The 16,013-nt window shown below is 40.9% G+C and overlaps 1 protein-coding gene across 6 annotated transcripts in view; it reads right to left on the bottom strand.

The window, feature by feature from the left end:
• serac1 (serine active site containing 1) overlaps nt 1-16,013 on the bottom strand; it is a 198,111-nt gene that overhangs the window by 144,289 nt on the left and 37,809 nt on the right. For all 6 annotated transcript variants that reach the window (XR_013578666.1, XM_078556815.1, XM_078556817.1 and 3 more), the window contains exons 5-6: nt 15,362-15,493; nt 2,554-2,672 (exon numbers count right to left, since the gene is read on the bottom strand). Coding sequence is in view for 5 of the 6 variants with exons in the window: in XM_078556815.1 (XP_078412941.1) it covers nt 2,554-2,672; nt 15,362-15,493 (251 nt within the window). In the remaining variant the exon portion in view is untranslated. The remainder of the gene's footprint in view (nt 1-2,553; nt 2,673-15,361; nt 15,494-16,013) is intronic.

The raw sequence follows: 16,013 nt of genomic DNA, 5'->3' as shown, positions 1-16,013 counted from the left end.
TTTCCTAAAATGTGGCACCCAGAACAGGACACAATACTCCAGTAGAGGCCGAACCAGTGTTCTACACAAGTTTTAACATAACTTGTTTGATTTTATACTCCATGCCCCTATAAATAAAAACTGAGATGTTGTACATTTTATTAACTGCGCTCTCAACCTGTCCTGCCACCTTCAATGATTTATGCACATATATACCCAAGTCCCTATACTCCTGGATCTCCTTTAGAATTGTACCCTTTATTTTTTATCATCTCTCCTCATTCTTCCTACCAAAATGAATCACTTCACACTCTTTGCATTAAATTTCATCTGCCACGTGTCCGCCATTCCACCAACCTCTCTATGTCCTTTTAAAATTCTGCATTATCCTCCTCACAGTTCACAATACTTACAATTTTTGTACTGCCCGCAAATTTTGAAACTGTGCCCTATAAACTAATATCTAGGTCATTATTATATATTAGGAAGAACAAGGGTCCTAACACCAATCCTTGGGGAACTCAACTACAAACCTTCCTCCAGTCCAAAAAACACTGATTAACAACTACTCTCTGTTTTTTATCACTCAGCCAATTTTGCATTCATGTTGCTACTGCCCCTTTTATTCCATGATCAATAACTTTGCCCACAAGTCTGTTGTGTGGCACTTCATCTTTTGATTTCTGAAAGTCTATGCAACTGTTTCTTATGAGTGTAGACTAAGCCAGTCAATGACAGCGGAGCTGGTGCCAAGAGCATTAAATGAACTGTGTCAGATGAATATCTTGATGTGCTGTATTTTTTCTTACACAAGATGCCCTTGAAACCTTCAGAGCCAATCTAGTTGTATGGCTTGAAAAGCCTAAGCAGGTTATATGTGTCCACGTTGTGCTTCAATTCAAAACAGTGAAAGCATGAAAGCAGTGAAATTCATGATTATTTGCCAGGCTGAAAGCACAAGAGCACTTCATATTTTGCTTGATATAACTAGGGCAGCTGCATAATTGGGGGAAGGAAAAATATGACTGAAGGCCAATATTTTGAATAAATTATTAAAATTATTTCATGTAAATTTATTATTTTAAGGAGTACAGTATTACTACTTGTAAGATAACATTCAACTAAAAAGAGTTGGAGCAATAGTACAATAGACTTTAGGCCTGAAAACTGGATCCAGCATTTGCGCCGTCAATTTATTATGTTCTGGGGATAAAACAAATTGATCCTCTTGGGCAGAATTGACCCTTATATACCATCCAGGTGCAGGGTGAGCCAGGTGGGAAAAAGCTCAAATGTTTAATATCTTGATGTTGCCAACAATTGTGGTCTCTCTTCACTAATTTTGCTTATATAGCTATGAGTATTTCATGGGCAACCTAGAGTAGTGGTTCCCAAACTCTGGGAACTCAGAGCCTGCTCCGCACACCAGTGGGGTATGATCCTGCCCTTGCCCTACTCAGTGTCTCTCTTGGCCATGGGTTCTGCCCATGGCCACTTCACTGAGTCTTGAAGTCTCAACCATGAACCTGGCAGCATTGCCTCTGCTGCTGAGCTGCAGCCTGTCGGAGCTCAACCCCAAGACCCTGGTGCTGTGGACCAACCTGGACTCCAAGATCAGCCACTTCAACACCCTCAACCTGTGCTTCCATTGCTTCCTGACCAAGGTCCATGAGCTGGAGTTGCTCAGGTGAAGTAATGGACTGGTGAGTCCATAAAATAATAAAATTTTCACAAAGTACTTTAAAAACACGGATTTTTATATTTACATGATGCATTATATGTTGGTCTATAATACACAAAATGTAATAATCATATATTGAATGTTACTATGCTTCTTCATTTCTGTTTTTTTTGGTGTCCAGGGTCCCCTTAATTTTCAATTGTTAAAATGGGGTCATACTGAAAAATAACTTGGGAGGCACTGATATAGAGAATTGAAAAAATTAATGAATGCGTTGACCTGGTATCTTTTAATCTTCCATTTACTGAGGCAGCTACTGGCTGATCAATACTGAAGATCACAGCATATAGTTCTTCAGCAACTCACTTTGTGGGATCATGCTAATAACATGCTGATATAAAGAGCTCACTCTTAAAAATAATCAGACCTATTTTAATATAAAAATAATACTAAGTCTATCAACTGTCATCATATTCCAACTGACCAAAATCAACATTATCCTAATTTACGGAAACGGGTAAACAGCACCATAAATCTTGAAAAGACCTTTGCATTTAAAAATCTACGAGTACATTTGTACTACAAAGTAGCATCATGCAAAGCAGCTTTGCTTGTACTTACACGAAAACTTTTAGTGCAAATCCAGATTTGGATCTGGATGCAACAGGATGGCACCCCCTCCTCCAAGGAGCTTCACTCTACTTTGTTCTGCAACCCTAATGGCTTTTAACTCTGGAATGGTACTACACCTTCAATGTCAGTGTGAATTGAAACCACTTCACACCAATATTACCACTGTTATATAAATGCACACTAAATTAATTACACACAAACACCATCACTTCACGGAAAATGAAATCTAAGACAGCAAAAACATGAATGGATTCACTAACCTCAATTACTTTTTGTAAAGGAGGGCGTAAAAAAAAACGAAGGTCAACATCTTGAGATCTGGCTAGCCCAATGCTAGTTTTCTGATCACATGCCTGAGCCAGAGTTCTATATTGGTAATCTGCAAATAAAGAAAATTTACATACTTAGGGAAATTAATACTAATATAAGACAAGAGTTAACATTTTCACTACCTACTGGACCAATCTTTTGAACAAATGTGAACTTAAAATGGTAATCACTTACAAGGAACAACATAAATTATCTGTATTAGAACTCATCAACCATTATGAATCATGCAGCACAGACATGTAAACATGACCCATCATGTCGGTGCCACCTCTTTGGAAGCACTACCAATTAGTCCCTTTGCGCTTTCCTCATAGCTATTCGAACTTCTACTTTTCAGTATATGCCTTCTACCAATTACATCTGAATCTGCTTCTAACACCATTTCAGGCAATAACAGATCATAACAACTCACTCCGTAAAGAAATTTCTCAACTCCACACTGGATTGCCAATTATTTTAAATCTGCTTCCTCTGGGTAATAACCCTCCTGCCAGTGGAAAAAGTTTCTCTGTATCTACTCTATCAACACCCCTCACAATTTTGAACACCTCTATTAAATCGTCCCATAACCACCTCTGTGTTAGGGAAAATAATTCCTGCTTCTCTGGTCTCATCACATAACTTAAGTCCCTCATACCTGATACTATTCTGGTAAATAAAAGCGAAATACTGCGGATGCTGGAAATCTGAAACAAAAACAGAAAATGCTGGAAAAATTCAGCAGGTCTAACAGCATCTGTGGAGAGAAAAAAAAACGAGTTCATATGACTCTTCTTCTGGTAAATCTCCTTTTAACCCTATCCAAGGCCTTGACATCTTTCCTAAAGTGTGGTGCCCAGAATTGGACACATTAATCTCACTGAAGCTTAACCAGTGATTTTTATAAAGGTTGACCATAATTTCCTTCCTTTATAATGCCAAGGATCCCAAATACTTTAATTACCTTATCAACTTGTCCTGCTACCTTCAAAGATTTGTGTTCATGAATTCTAATCCTCCACCCACTTTAACAGTTGTAAAACTTCTTTACATTATCTCTTTTGATTTTTCACTTCACATTTCTCTCTCTTATTTGCGCATTTTGCCCATCTAATTGTGTGCTTACTTGCTTGCTCTTAGTCAATTTCAGACCCACTACTCCTTTAATCACATGGGCTTATAAGATCACAAGAAATAGGAGCAGGGTAGGCCATTTGGCCCATCAAGCCTATCATTCAATAAGGTCATAGCTGATTTGTGGTCTTAACTCCACTTTCCTGCCTGTCCCTTATAACCTTTGATTCACTTGTCAATCAAAATCTGTCTAACTCAGCCTTGAATATATTTGATGATTCAGCCTCGACTGTTCACTGTGGAAGAGCATTCCAAAGACTAACAACCCTCAGAGTTGAAATTTCTCATCTCCATCTTAAATGGGAGATCCCTTATTTTGAAACTGTGCCCCCAGTGCTAGATTTCTCCACGAGAGGAAATATCCCCTCAGCATCTACCCTGTCATGCCACCTCAGAATCGTAAATGTTTCAATAAGATCATCTCTCAAATTATTTAAAAAGAAAGAAACTTAAATAATTTTCTACTTGGCTTAAATTTAGGGTAAGAGTATTTTAATTAAAGGTATGACATGGGAGCTCAGTCCCATGTGTTGCACGATGTACAGAATGTGAGAAATCTTAGACGCTCCTGGCAGTCTGGATGACCACATCTGCAAGAAGTGCCATCAGTTTGACCAGCTTGAGTGCAGGGTTTCGAAGCTTGAGCGTCGGCTGGAGGCACAGCAATGCATCCGCAAGGCTGAGTTACGTGGATAGCATGTTTTTAGACGTGGTCACCCAGCAGTTTAAGGAAGTGCAGTCAGAAAAGGAATGAGTGACCATCAGTAAGAAGGAGGGAGGCAGGCAGGTAGTCAGGAATGCCCCAGAATGCATCTCACTCAAGAACAGTTTTTCTGTGTTGGAAAACAGTGGGAGTCACGGTTCCTCTGGGGAGTGCAGCCAAAGCCCAGCTGCACAAGGTGGGAGGAGAAAGAGAGGAAGAGCAATAGTGGTAGGAGACTCAATAGTAAGGGTACAGACAGGCATTTCTGTGGCCACAGGCATGACTCCAGGATGTGGTGTTGCCTTCCTTCCAGGGTCAAGGATGTCACTGAACAGCTGCATGGCATTCTGAAGGGGGAGGGCGAACAGTCAGAGATCGTGGTTCACATTGGTACCAATGACATAGGTAGAAAGAGGGATGAGGTCCCGCAACAAGAATTTGGGGAGCTAAGTACTAGATTGAAAGGTAGGATCTCAAAAGTTGTAATCTCTAGATTACTCCCAGTGCCATGTGCTAGTGAGTATAGGAGTAGGCGGATAGAACAGATGAATGCGTGGCTGAAGAGTTGGTGCAGGAGGGAGGGCTTTAGATTCCTGGGTCACTGGTTCTGTTTCTGGGGAAGGTGGGACCTGTACAAGTCTGACAGGTTGCACCTGAACCAGAACAGGACCAACATCCTTGCAGAGGGGGCTTTGCTAGTGCTGTTGATGGGGGTTTAAACTAATTTGGTAGGGGGAATGGGATACGGATGGGCTCCTCAAATGAGGTCATATGGTTAGAACTTAAAAACAAAAGGAGGCAATCACATTGTTGGGAGTGTACTATAGACCTCCAAACAGTCAGGGAGAGAAAGAAGATAGATATGTCGGCAAATCTCAGAGAAGTGTAAAAATAATAGGGTAATAATAGTAGGAGGTTTCAACTTCCCCAACATTAACTGGGATAGACAAAGGCTTAGAGAGGCGGAATTCTTAAAACGTATCCAGGAGAGTTTATTAAGCCAGCACGTAGAAAGGTCTACAAGAGATGGGCTGGTGCTGGGCCTAGTTTTAGGGAACGAAGCCAGGAAAGTCATAGAAGTGTCAGTGGGGGAGCATTTTGGTGATAGTGACCATAACTCAGTAAGATTTAAGGTAGTTACGGAAAAGAACAAAGATGGACCAGAAATAAAGGTTCTGAATTGGGGGAAGGCCAATTTTAATAAGATAAGACAGGATCTGGCCAAAGTGGACTGGGAGAAGCTACTTGTAGGAAAATCTACATCACAGCAGTAGGAATCATTCAAAAAGGAAATGATGAGAGTGCAGGGCCAACATGTTCCTGTACAGGTAAAGGACGGGGCCAACAAGAATCCAGAGAACCCTGGATGTTGAGGAATGTACAGGATTGGATAAGGAAAAAAGGGGAAGCTTATGGTAGATACTGAGGTCTCGAAACAGTGGAAGCCCTAGAGGCTTATAGAAAGTGCAGGGGGTTACTTAAAAAAAGAAATTAGGAGAGTGAAGAAGCAGCATGAAAAAACATTGGCAGGTAAAATCAAGGAAAATACAAAGGCGTTTCATAAGTTTATTCGGGGCAAAAGGATAACCAGGGAAAGAGTAGGGCCCATTAGGGACCAAAGTGGCAATCTGTGGGAGGAACTGGAAGATGTAGGTGAGGTTTTTGACAAGGTCTCGCATGGGAGACTGGTCAAGAAGCTAAGAGCCCATGGATGGGATCCAGGGCAATTTGGCAAATTGGCTCCAAGATTGGCTTAGTGGCAGGAGGCAGAGGGTGATGGTCGAAGGTTGTTTTTGCGATTGAAAGCCTGACGAGTGGCGTACCGCAGAGATCAGTGATGGGACCCTTGCTGTTTGTAGTGTCCATTGATGATCTAGACCTGAATGTAGGAAGTATGATCAGTAAGTTCACAGGTGACACAAAAATTGGTGGTGTGGTAAACAGTGAAGAGGAAAGCCTTAGACTACAGGACAGTATAGACAGGCTGGTCAGATGGGCAGAACAGTGGCAAATGGAATTTAATCCTGAAAAGTGTGAGGTGATGCATTTTGGGAAGTCTAACAAGGCAAGGGAGTACACGATGAATGGTAGGACTCCAGGAAGTACGGAGGATCAGAAGGACATTGATGTGCTTGATTATAGATCCTTGAAAGCAGCAGGACTGGTAGGTAAGGTGGTTAAGAAGGCATATGGGATACTTGCGTTTATTAGTCAAGGCATTCAATACAAGGGCAGGGCGGTTATGGCGGTTAGCTGTACAAAGCATTAGTTAGGCCACATCTGGAGTACTGTGTGCAGTTCAGATCACCACACTGTAGGATGTGATTGCGCTGGAGAGGGTGCAGAGGAGATTCACAAGGATGTTGCCTGGGCTGGAGCATTTCAGCTATGAAGAGAGGCTAGATAGGCTGGGGTTGTTTTCCTTAGAGCAGAGAAGGCTGAGAGGGGACCTGATTGAGGTAAATAAAATTATGAGGGGCATAGATAGGGTAGATAGGAAGAAACGTTTCCCCTTAGCGGAGGGGTCAATAACCAGGGGGCATAGGTTTAAGGTAAGAGGTGGGAGGTTTAGAGGGGATTTGAGGGAAAAAAATTTCACCCAGGGGGTGGGTGTATCTGGAACTCACTGCCTGAAAGGGTGATAGAGACGGGAACCCTCACAACATTTAAGAAGCATTAAGATGAACACTTGAAACACCATAGTCCACAAGTGCTGAAAAATGGGATTAGAGTAGATAGGGGCTTGATGACCGGTGCAGACACAATGGGCCTCTTTCCACGCTGCAAAACTCTGTGACTCATTCTTTTAATCTCCAATGACTATAGGCCCAGCCTGCTCAACCTTTCCTCATAAGACAACACTTTCATCCCAGAAATCAGCCGAGTGAACACTCTCTGAACTGCTTCCAATGCAACAATATCCTTCCTTAAGGAAATTGAAATTGTACATAGTACTCCAGGTGCAGTCTCACCAATGCCCTGTACAGTTGTAGCAAGGCTTCCCTACTTTTATACTCAATCCCCCTTGCAATAAAGCCCAATATTCCATTTGCCTTCTGAATTACTTGCTGTACCTGCATGCTAACATTTTGCAATTCGTGTACAAGGACATCAGATTCTTCTGTACTGCAGCATTCTACAGTATATCTTCATTTAAATAATATCCTGCTTTTCTATTCTTTCTGCCAAAGTGGATTACCTCACATTTTCCAACATTATACTCCCATCTGCCAAATTTCTGCCCACTCACTTAACCTATCTATATCCCTTTGCAGACTCATTGTACCCTCATCACAACTTGCTTTCCTACTTATTGTCATCAGCAAATTTGGCTACAACAGTCTGTCTCTTCATCCAAATCATTAATATAGATTGTAAGTAGTTGAGGCTGCAGCACTGACCCCTGCGGCACTCCACCAGTTACAGTTTGCCAACCTGAAAATGACTTATTTATCTCGACTCTGTTTCCTGTTAGTTGGTCAGTACTCTATCCAGGTTGATATATCACTCACAAGACCATGAGCTCTCACCTTGTGCAGTGACTTTTTATGTTGCACCTTATCAAGTGCTTTCTGGAAATCCAAAAACACTACATCCATTGGTTCCCCTTTATCCACCCTGCTTGCTACATCCTTAAAGAACTCAAATAAATTTGTCAAATTTGGTCTCCCTCTCACAAAACCACATTGAACGACTGACTGTATTATGATTTTCTAAATGTCCTTCTACTACCTCGTTAATAATGGATTCAAGCATTTTCCCAATGACAGGTGTTAGACTAATTGGCCTATAGTTTCCTGCTTTCTATCGTCCTCCTTTCTCTAATAATGGTGTTACATTTGCAGCTTTTCAACTGTTGGGATATTTCCAAAATCTAGGGAATTTTGGAAGGTTACAACCAATGCTTCCAATATCTCTGCAGCCACTTTGTTTAAGACCCCAGGGTGCTGGCCATCAGGTCTAGGGGACTTGTGAGCCTTTAGTCCCATTATTCTTCCTAGTACTTTTTCTCTACTGATTGTAATTGTTTTAAGTTCCTCCTTCCATTTGCCGCTTGATTTTGTACTATTTTTAGGATGCTTTTTGTGTTTTCTACTGTGAAGACAGATACAAAATACTTGTTCAAAGCCTATACCGTTTCCTTGCTTCCCATTATTAATTCCCCTGTCTCACCCTCTCAAGGGCAAACATTCACTTTCACTACTCTTTTACTTTTACATACTTGTAGAAGCTTTTACTCTCTTTTTTATATTTCTTGCTAGTTCTCTCCTCATTCTCCAATTTATCCCTCTACTTTTTATTTTGGTTATCTTTGTTGGTTTCTAAAATTTTCCAGATCTTCTGGTCTACCACTAATCCTTGCAGCATCATACATCTTTTCTTTCAATTTGATACCATGCTTAGTTAGTCACAGATGGTGTATCATTTTCTTAGTCTTTCTTTCTCAATGGAACAATTCCTTAAATGTCTGCCACTGCTTTGTGAATGTTTTACCTTTTAACCTATTTTCCCAGTCCACTTTAGCCAATTCTGACTTCATAACCTTGTAATTGCTTTCATTTACATTTAAGGCACTAGTTTCAGACCCAAATTTCTCACCCTCAAACTGAGTGGGAAATTCTATCATGCTATGATTACTGTTATCTAGCGGATCCTTTACTGTGAGGTCATTTATTAATTCTGTTTCATTATACATTAGCAGGTCTAAAATAGCCTATTCCCTGGTTGGTTCCAGAACGTACTGTTCTAAAAATCTATTGTGAATACACACTATGAATTCATTCTTCAGCCTACCTTTGCCAATCTGATTCATCCAATCTATATGAAGATTAAAATCTTCCATGATTATTGCAGTATCTTTCTCACAAGCCCTCGTTATTTCTTGATTTTTACTCTGTCTTACAGTGTAGCTACTGTCAGGATGCTATAAACCACTCCCACTAATGACTTAGTTCCTTTTCTATTTCTTATCTATTACCCAAACTGATTCTACATTTTGATCCTCTGAACCAAGGTCCTTTCTCACAATTGTACTGATCACATCCTTGATTAACAGAGGTACCCTACCTTCTTTTCCTTTCTTCTGTCCTTTCAAAATGTCAAATATCCTTGAATATTCAGGTCCCAGCTGTGGTCACTTTGCAACCATGGCTCTAAATTGGCTATCATATCATACTCATTTATTTCCATTTGTGCTATGAATTCATCCATCATGTTACAAATGCAGTGTGCATGCAGATAAAGAGCCTTTAATTCTGTCTTTTTGCCATTCTTCCCTACTCTGACCCTGTTTGCTGGTGCACTGTTATGTTTGTATGCTCTGTCCCACACTCTGGTTCTCATTACCCACATCATTACCCTGCACTATTGCCTTGTTCTTTCTCTTACTTTCCAAATCTCCCCTCATGTGAACACTCCTCCCCCATGATTTAGTTTAAAGCCCTCTCCACAGCCCTACTTATTACGATTCACCAGGAAAGAGAGCCCAGCACAGTTCAGTTGAAGGTCGTCCCAAGGGTACAAGCTCTCTCTTTCTCCAGTACTGGTGCCTGTGTCCCATGAATCAAACCCATTCCTCTCACACCAATCTTTAAACCACGCATTTACTTCTCTGATTTTATTTACCCTATGCCAATTTGGTCGTGGTTTAGGTAATAACCTAGAGATTATTACCTTTGTTGTTCTGCTTTTTAATTTAGTCCCTAGCTGCTGGTACTCCCTCAGCAGAACCTCTTTCTTAGTCCTACTTATGTTGTTGGTACCCATGTTTACCACAAGAACTGGATGCTTCCCCTCCCACTCCAAGTTTCTCTCCTGCCCTGAGGAGATGTCCTTATCTCTGGCATCGGACAAGCAACACAGTCTTCAGGGCCTAAGCTCTCAGCTGCAGAAAACAGTGTCTATCCCCCTAACTATACTACAACTATATTCCTTTTTTGCTCCCCCCACTTGAATGGTTCCCTGCTCCTCGGTGCTGTGGTCAGTTTGCTCATCCTCACTGCAGTCCCTGCTCCTGTCCACACAATCTTGAGCCTGTCGGGCAACTGCAAGGGCTGCGTGTCCTCCATTGTTACCTTCTAGATCCCCATACCCTCCTCTCTTACAATCACACCCTCCTGTCCCTGAACATGGTCCAAATCTGAAGTACCTCAACTAAAGGGTGTGACTGTCCTCTGGAACAAAGTGTCCGGGTAGCTAACACCTCACAATGTCTGAAGCTCAGACTCCAGCTGAGAGCCGAAGTTCCTCGAGCTACAGACACTTATTGCAGATGTGATTGCCATGGATCACACAGGCATCCACCAGCTCCCACATGTTCCTGCTGTAACACGTCACCTGCCCTGTCATCTTCATTTTGCTTTTACTTAACTAATTAGGTTTTAACTTTAGACTATCACTCAATGATTATCTTTGGTTCCAATATGGAGTTTAACTAGTTAAGCTACAAATTTGATATAATACATATATCTCTCCAGTACCAGTTTAAATTGCTGCCCCAGTTTAAAGGGGGAAAAAAAGCTCAAAACTTACCAATTATCTACCGGCACAACTAATTAATGCCTCCAGGCTTCAGCCTTGGTTGTCTCTGGTTCCCTCTCTTGGACCACTCCTTTGTAAAAGGCCAGAATAGCACTTGCTCCCTCAGTACACCGAATTCCAACACTTACTGAATTCCCAGATTTAAGCATTCAATCTAAACTGCCACCTTCATGTGACTTACCTAATTTGCTTCAAATTTACTAACAAGTCTATCATGTGGCACTTCAGAATCACAGAATCACTTTGTCGAACACCTTCTGGAAATAGATATATACATCACCTCGACTACCGTCACCAACCCTCTGTTATTTCATAGGCAGAGATGGGAATTTTGGCAGAGGAGGCAATCATGGGAAGGGAAGTAGCTTGGGGGGCTGGAAGAGTAATAAAAAGTGGCATGCAGCCTTATTAAAAAATTTAAATGAGCGACCAGACTCCTGGGAGTGGATTGGTCAACTGCTGTAGTCCTGCTTTCATGTATAAGGCGAAATCGGTGGGTTTGAAGCAAGGCGGATTGAGTTTAGGTTTCAGATTTTAAAAATTTTAAACCCCGCCTGTTTTGGGAGTTAAAATACTCCTGTGGTCTTGTTAGGTTGTCTAGCCTGGTTATCTCTTTCTCCTTTTTGGAACAGGGTGTAAAATTTTCAAACTTCAACTCCCGTATCCAAAGAGGATTCAAACATTGTGGTAAGGCCTCTGATGTTTCCAACCTGATTTCCCTTGCAACGTAGAATGTATCTCATCTAGGTCAGGTGTCTTTTCTACTTTTGGGTGTTGCTGCTTGGTTAAGTACCCCCTTTTTATCTATTTTTATCCTAACTAATTTCTTACCACCTGTATCTTTACTCTGGCAATGGCTGTATCCTCTTCTTTAGAAAAGACAGCTGCAAAGTATTTATTTAGTGCCTCAGTCAAGTCTTCTATCTACACAAGATGATTTCCAATTTGGTCCCTAATCTACCTCAGCTTTCCTGTGACTAACTTTTCTCTCCAAATGTGTTCCATGCTATTATTCACACACAAGAATAGTTACTGGCCATTATAAGGTAGCAAGAGCTAGAGCAGAGTATGATGGCAGGGTGATAAAAAGCTAGGTTGGGAATGTATGGTCTGTGTTTGAAAAAGAAAAAGAAAATCAAAGTGAGCGTAAATTTCCAATTGCATTCAAAACAGAAACTCTACCCTTCCTAGTTTTAATAGCACTTTGCGTGAAAAATGTTCTTACAACTGCCCCTTTTGCTCTGCTAGTAAAAATCCCAAAAACAAGCATCCTTATTACTGAACATGTTGAAGCAGCTATGCTAATGTTATTGATGTCTTTAAGCATATATTTAAACAAGAGAATTCAGACCTGGGTCCTAACAATATTTCTCAATAACTCTAACAAAATAATTTTAAACAAAGCAGAAAATTGTCGATCTGATGGCTGCAGCACTGAAAGAACCTGCTACTTATTAGCTTAATGTATGGCATTTTGTCGCTTAATGTATGGCATTTTGTCACTTAATGTCTGAAAATTATTTGTTTCTCATCTGTTAAATCTAAGTTCAAACAGTGAATATTTGAACAGATTTACCATCTATTTCAGTTACAGGCGATAATAATTCAGGGATATAAAAATCATACAATTGTGCACTAAATGCAACTTGAAAAGAAGGCACTTTGCATTTCAGATTTATTAATGGGATAGAAAGCTGCCTGGTGCAATAAAAGTATCTAGACTAATGTAATTCTAAGGAAAAATTACCACATTTTGATTGAATACTGATACAAGTTAGGAGAGAAATGAAGGTAGTTTAAGAAGAACCAAAATGTGCTGAGCTAACATGCAGGATGAACTAAGTGAGTCAAGCTGTTAACTTCCCACCCTGTTAAGGTATTTACCCAAGTGTTTTACAAAGAGAACGTCAGCAGTGGAGAATGCAATCTTTGTCTCCCAACATTAATAACAAACATTCCCAGGTCAGGTATAGCTTGGGAAAATGTAGCATGAAGCTTTTATGGAGTTTTTGACCATTCATCTTTAGAAAGGATTCTAAAATGAATTATATTGAAATGGTTATGTTCAAATTCAAGTCTGCTAGGGCTTAATTTTTAACTTTCAGCTAAGGTTGGGAAAAAAAGTTACGTAGTTAAGTTAGATGTGCAAAGTCAATTGAAGGGAATGAGTCGGGAAAATAGAAAGGGCTGATATCCTGTCCCAGGTCTCCAAGCATCCCTGCCTCTCAACATTGGGATGACCCAATTCATTAGAGCTCAGAAGAGGGCAGGTGACATATGTCTGATGAGACTCTTCTTGTTGGCCGGACATGACTGGGGTGGGGGAGATTAATGGAGGGGGGCTATTAGGTTTGCGTTTTCAAAAGACCACCCATCCCTATCCAGGGGAAAGTCCAGGACACAAGTTCCATGTGCTCTCTTGAAAAGTAAAAAAAGAGTGAAACATATCATTAATCAGTTTGGACGAGCCTGCAAGAGGCAGGCCTTGGACTGGGCTGGAAATTAAGATGCAGTCAGTCAGTTTTTACAGTTAGAGGCTGATCAGAAAGAGGGAAAAAATCAAAATTGAGCTTTCTGCCCATCAGCCAGGCTGGTGTAGCACAGTTTGGTTGTTCTCTATCATGGGAAACATTAAGGAAGTAAAACAAAAGTCCGGAAATACTATCTTGTTAAGTTACTACTTTCTGTATTAAAAAACAACTTCTTGACTTTGCTTCACTAGTATTCATCAGTTCTGTCTAGTGGAACACTGGAGAAGTGCACGTGAAAGCACGTGCAAAAGACACATTGGCCCAGGTCTTCCGGTCTCCGGATTGATGGAAACTGAACACACAATCCAAGATACCATCGGGACACTCCAGAAGTCCTGAAGTGCTGACCTCCGTGGTAATTGCCCAGGAAGTTTGAACTTCCAATGGGCAATTCCCCTGCTCCCCGGAACCTTTGGCAAAAGTGTCCGACCCCGAGTTAAGAGTTGGAGAGACTTTGGACAGTTCCATGTACTTAGCTGGATAGTGACCCAGGAAATATTAGATAAATTAAAACTTAAGCTAACTCTTCGGTATCTACAGAACAGACACCCCAAGCACTCACACTGAGCCCCCGACTCCCAACCCGATCTGACTAACTCCCAACCTAACTATCCCTCTTGACACAACCACACCCCAACCCACCTCACCCACTTGCCACCCTACCCACCTGCCATCTCACCCAACTGCCACCCCACCCACCAACCCTACCACGCTGCTTATTTACTCATTCATCCACTCACCCATTCACTAACATATGGCAGCTAGTACTATAAAAAGGGAGCATGTCCTGTCTAGCCCAATGGCACAGTGCTACGACAGTTCTCAGAGGGACACAGTGCTGCACATTTCTGGAGAAGCTGGGCTTGAAGCTTGAACCCGGCAAGAAACACGGAGCAGCGTTGGACGGGCAGAAGTTTGAGCAGGGCGGCAACCTTACGATGATTGCTGCTCCATGGAAGATCCGGGCCATTGTGGGGATGGATTATTACAACTCCCAGGTTATACCTTTGTTTATCTGGATCTTGAGCAGCATGAATCAACTCCAAAACAGCAGAACTGTAGGGTCCATGTAAGGGAGTGGCTAGTCCCATTGAACCTCGAGTATCTATGATGGATCTGAAATTTTCAACACTGCCGTATTTTTAACCTTACCTTAGGAAAAACTGCATTGGTACAAATTTTACTATTTCCCAGACCAGGTTTCCTCAACACCTCAGTAATATTGTCACTCTGTGTGCAGTTTCGTGCCTACTAGGAATTAAATTTGTACTTCCCAAACTGGCTTACTTGCTCTTATAACTGGCAGAAAGAGCAGGCTTTCATTTTGTCAGGCTGGCTGAAATCAAAATAGCTCCCAAAAGTAAAAGGCAGTGTGATAGCCCAAAGCATTATGCAGTTTTAGATTCACCCGTTTCACACATTATATTCTACTTCATATTTTCTTCTCTTTCTTCAATTTCACTTTATCTGGTCTTCGCTTGAGTTCAGGGAGCACCTAAATGACCTTATGTGCTCTGGTTAAACAAATCCTAAACATTCCAAGCAAAAGATGCTGCATGAGTATCTGGTGAGAGAGCAGTGAAAATCATTCTGGATTGTGCCACGAAAGATGGGCTAAATTTTACAATGTTAAAGGAATCATGTAAATGCAAGGTGTTGTTGAATTGTCTCCTTCTATGTTGTAAACTTAGTTGTTTCTCCAAACTCAATAATGTGTAACTTCTTTGCTGAAGCTTAAACAGTAACCCTGAATGTGTAGGAAATAGAGCGCAAAATGGCAAGATTACAATCCTAAAATTTGTCTTTTTTAAACCTGCTGGTTAAGTTTGGACATCTAGTCCCTTTTATTACCATGCCAGTGATGCTTCTTTGCGAGTTCCTGTACAGCCTGCACACGAGCTGGTTTAACTGCAGACTGAGTCCGTTTTAGAAGAAGCCACAAACCAGACTCATGGTCTTCCACATCAAGTCTCATGTATTGCTCTGTAAAACACAAATAACTACAAAAATTAAGCATTTGCAAAGGTTACTTACATACTTAAAAACATGATTTGCAACCTATTAACTTTCTACAGTAACAAAAACAGAAAATGCCGGAAAAACTCAGCAGGTCTAGCAGCATCTGTGGAGAGAGAAACAGAGTTAACGTTGAGTCCATATGACACTTCTTCAGTTTTTGTTTCTATGGAAAAAGTTACTGAAGCAAAGCAACTGATAGAACAAGACAACTGTGAGTAGGTCCACTCATCCTACAGTAGTGTCAGAGTGGAACTTAACTCAAAGACATAAAATGAAGTATTCACTTCAGAATGCTACCTTAGAAGCAAGGAAATAGCTCAAAGTCTATGCACAGTATCTAAGGAGGACAACTGCAACAACAGGAACAAAACTCACCTGATACAAATAAAAATCAAACTAAATTGCACATACATTTAAAGACACAACTTTTTTTATTGCATGTTTTTCCAAAACAACATTTTGAGATACAATATATGAATAACAT

Source organism: Cetorhinus maximus, chromosome 14 (genome assembly GCF_964194155.1).
Source record: "Cetorhinus maximus chromosome 14, sCetMax3.hap1.1, whole genome shotgun sequence".
Taxonomy (NCBI): domain Eukaryota; kingdom Metazoa; phylum Chordata; class Chondrichthyes; order Lamniformes; family Cetorhinidae; genus Cetorhinus; species Cetorhinus maximus.
The sequence above is the reverse complement of the archived record's forward strand: the minus strand, read 5'-3'. Positions and strand labels throughout refer to the sequence as shown.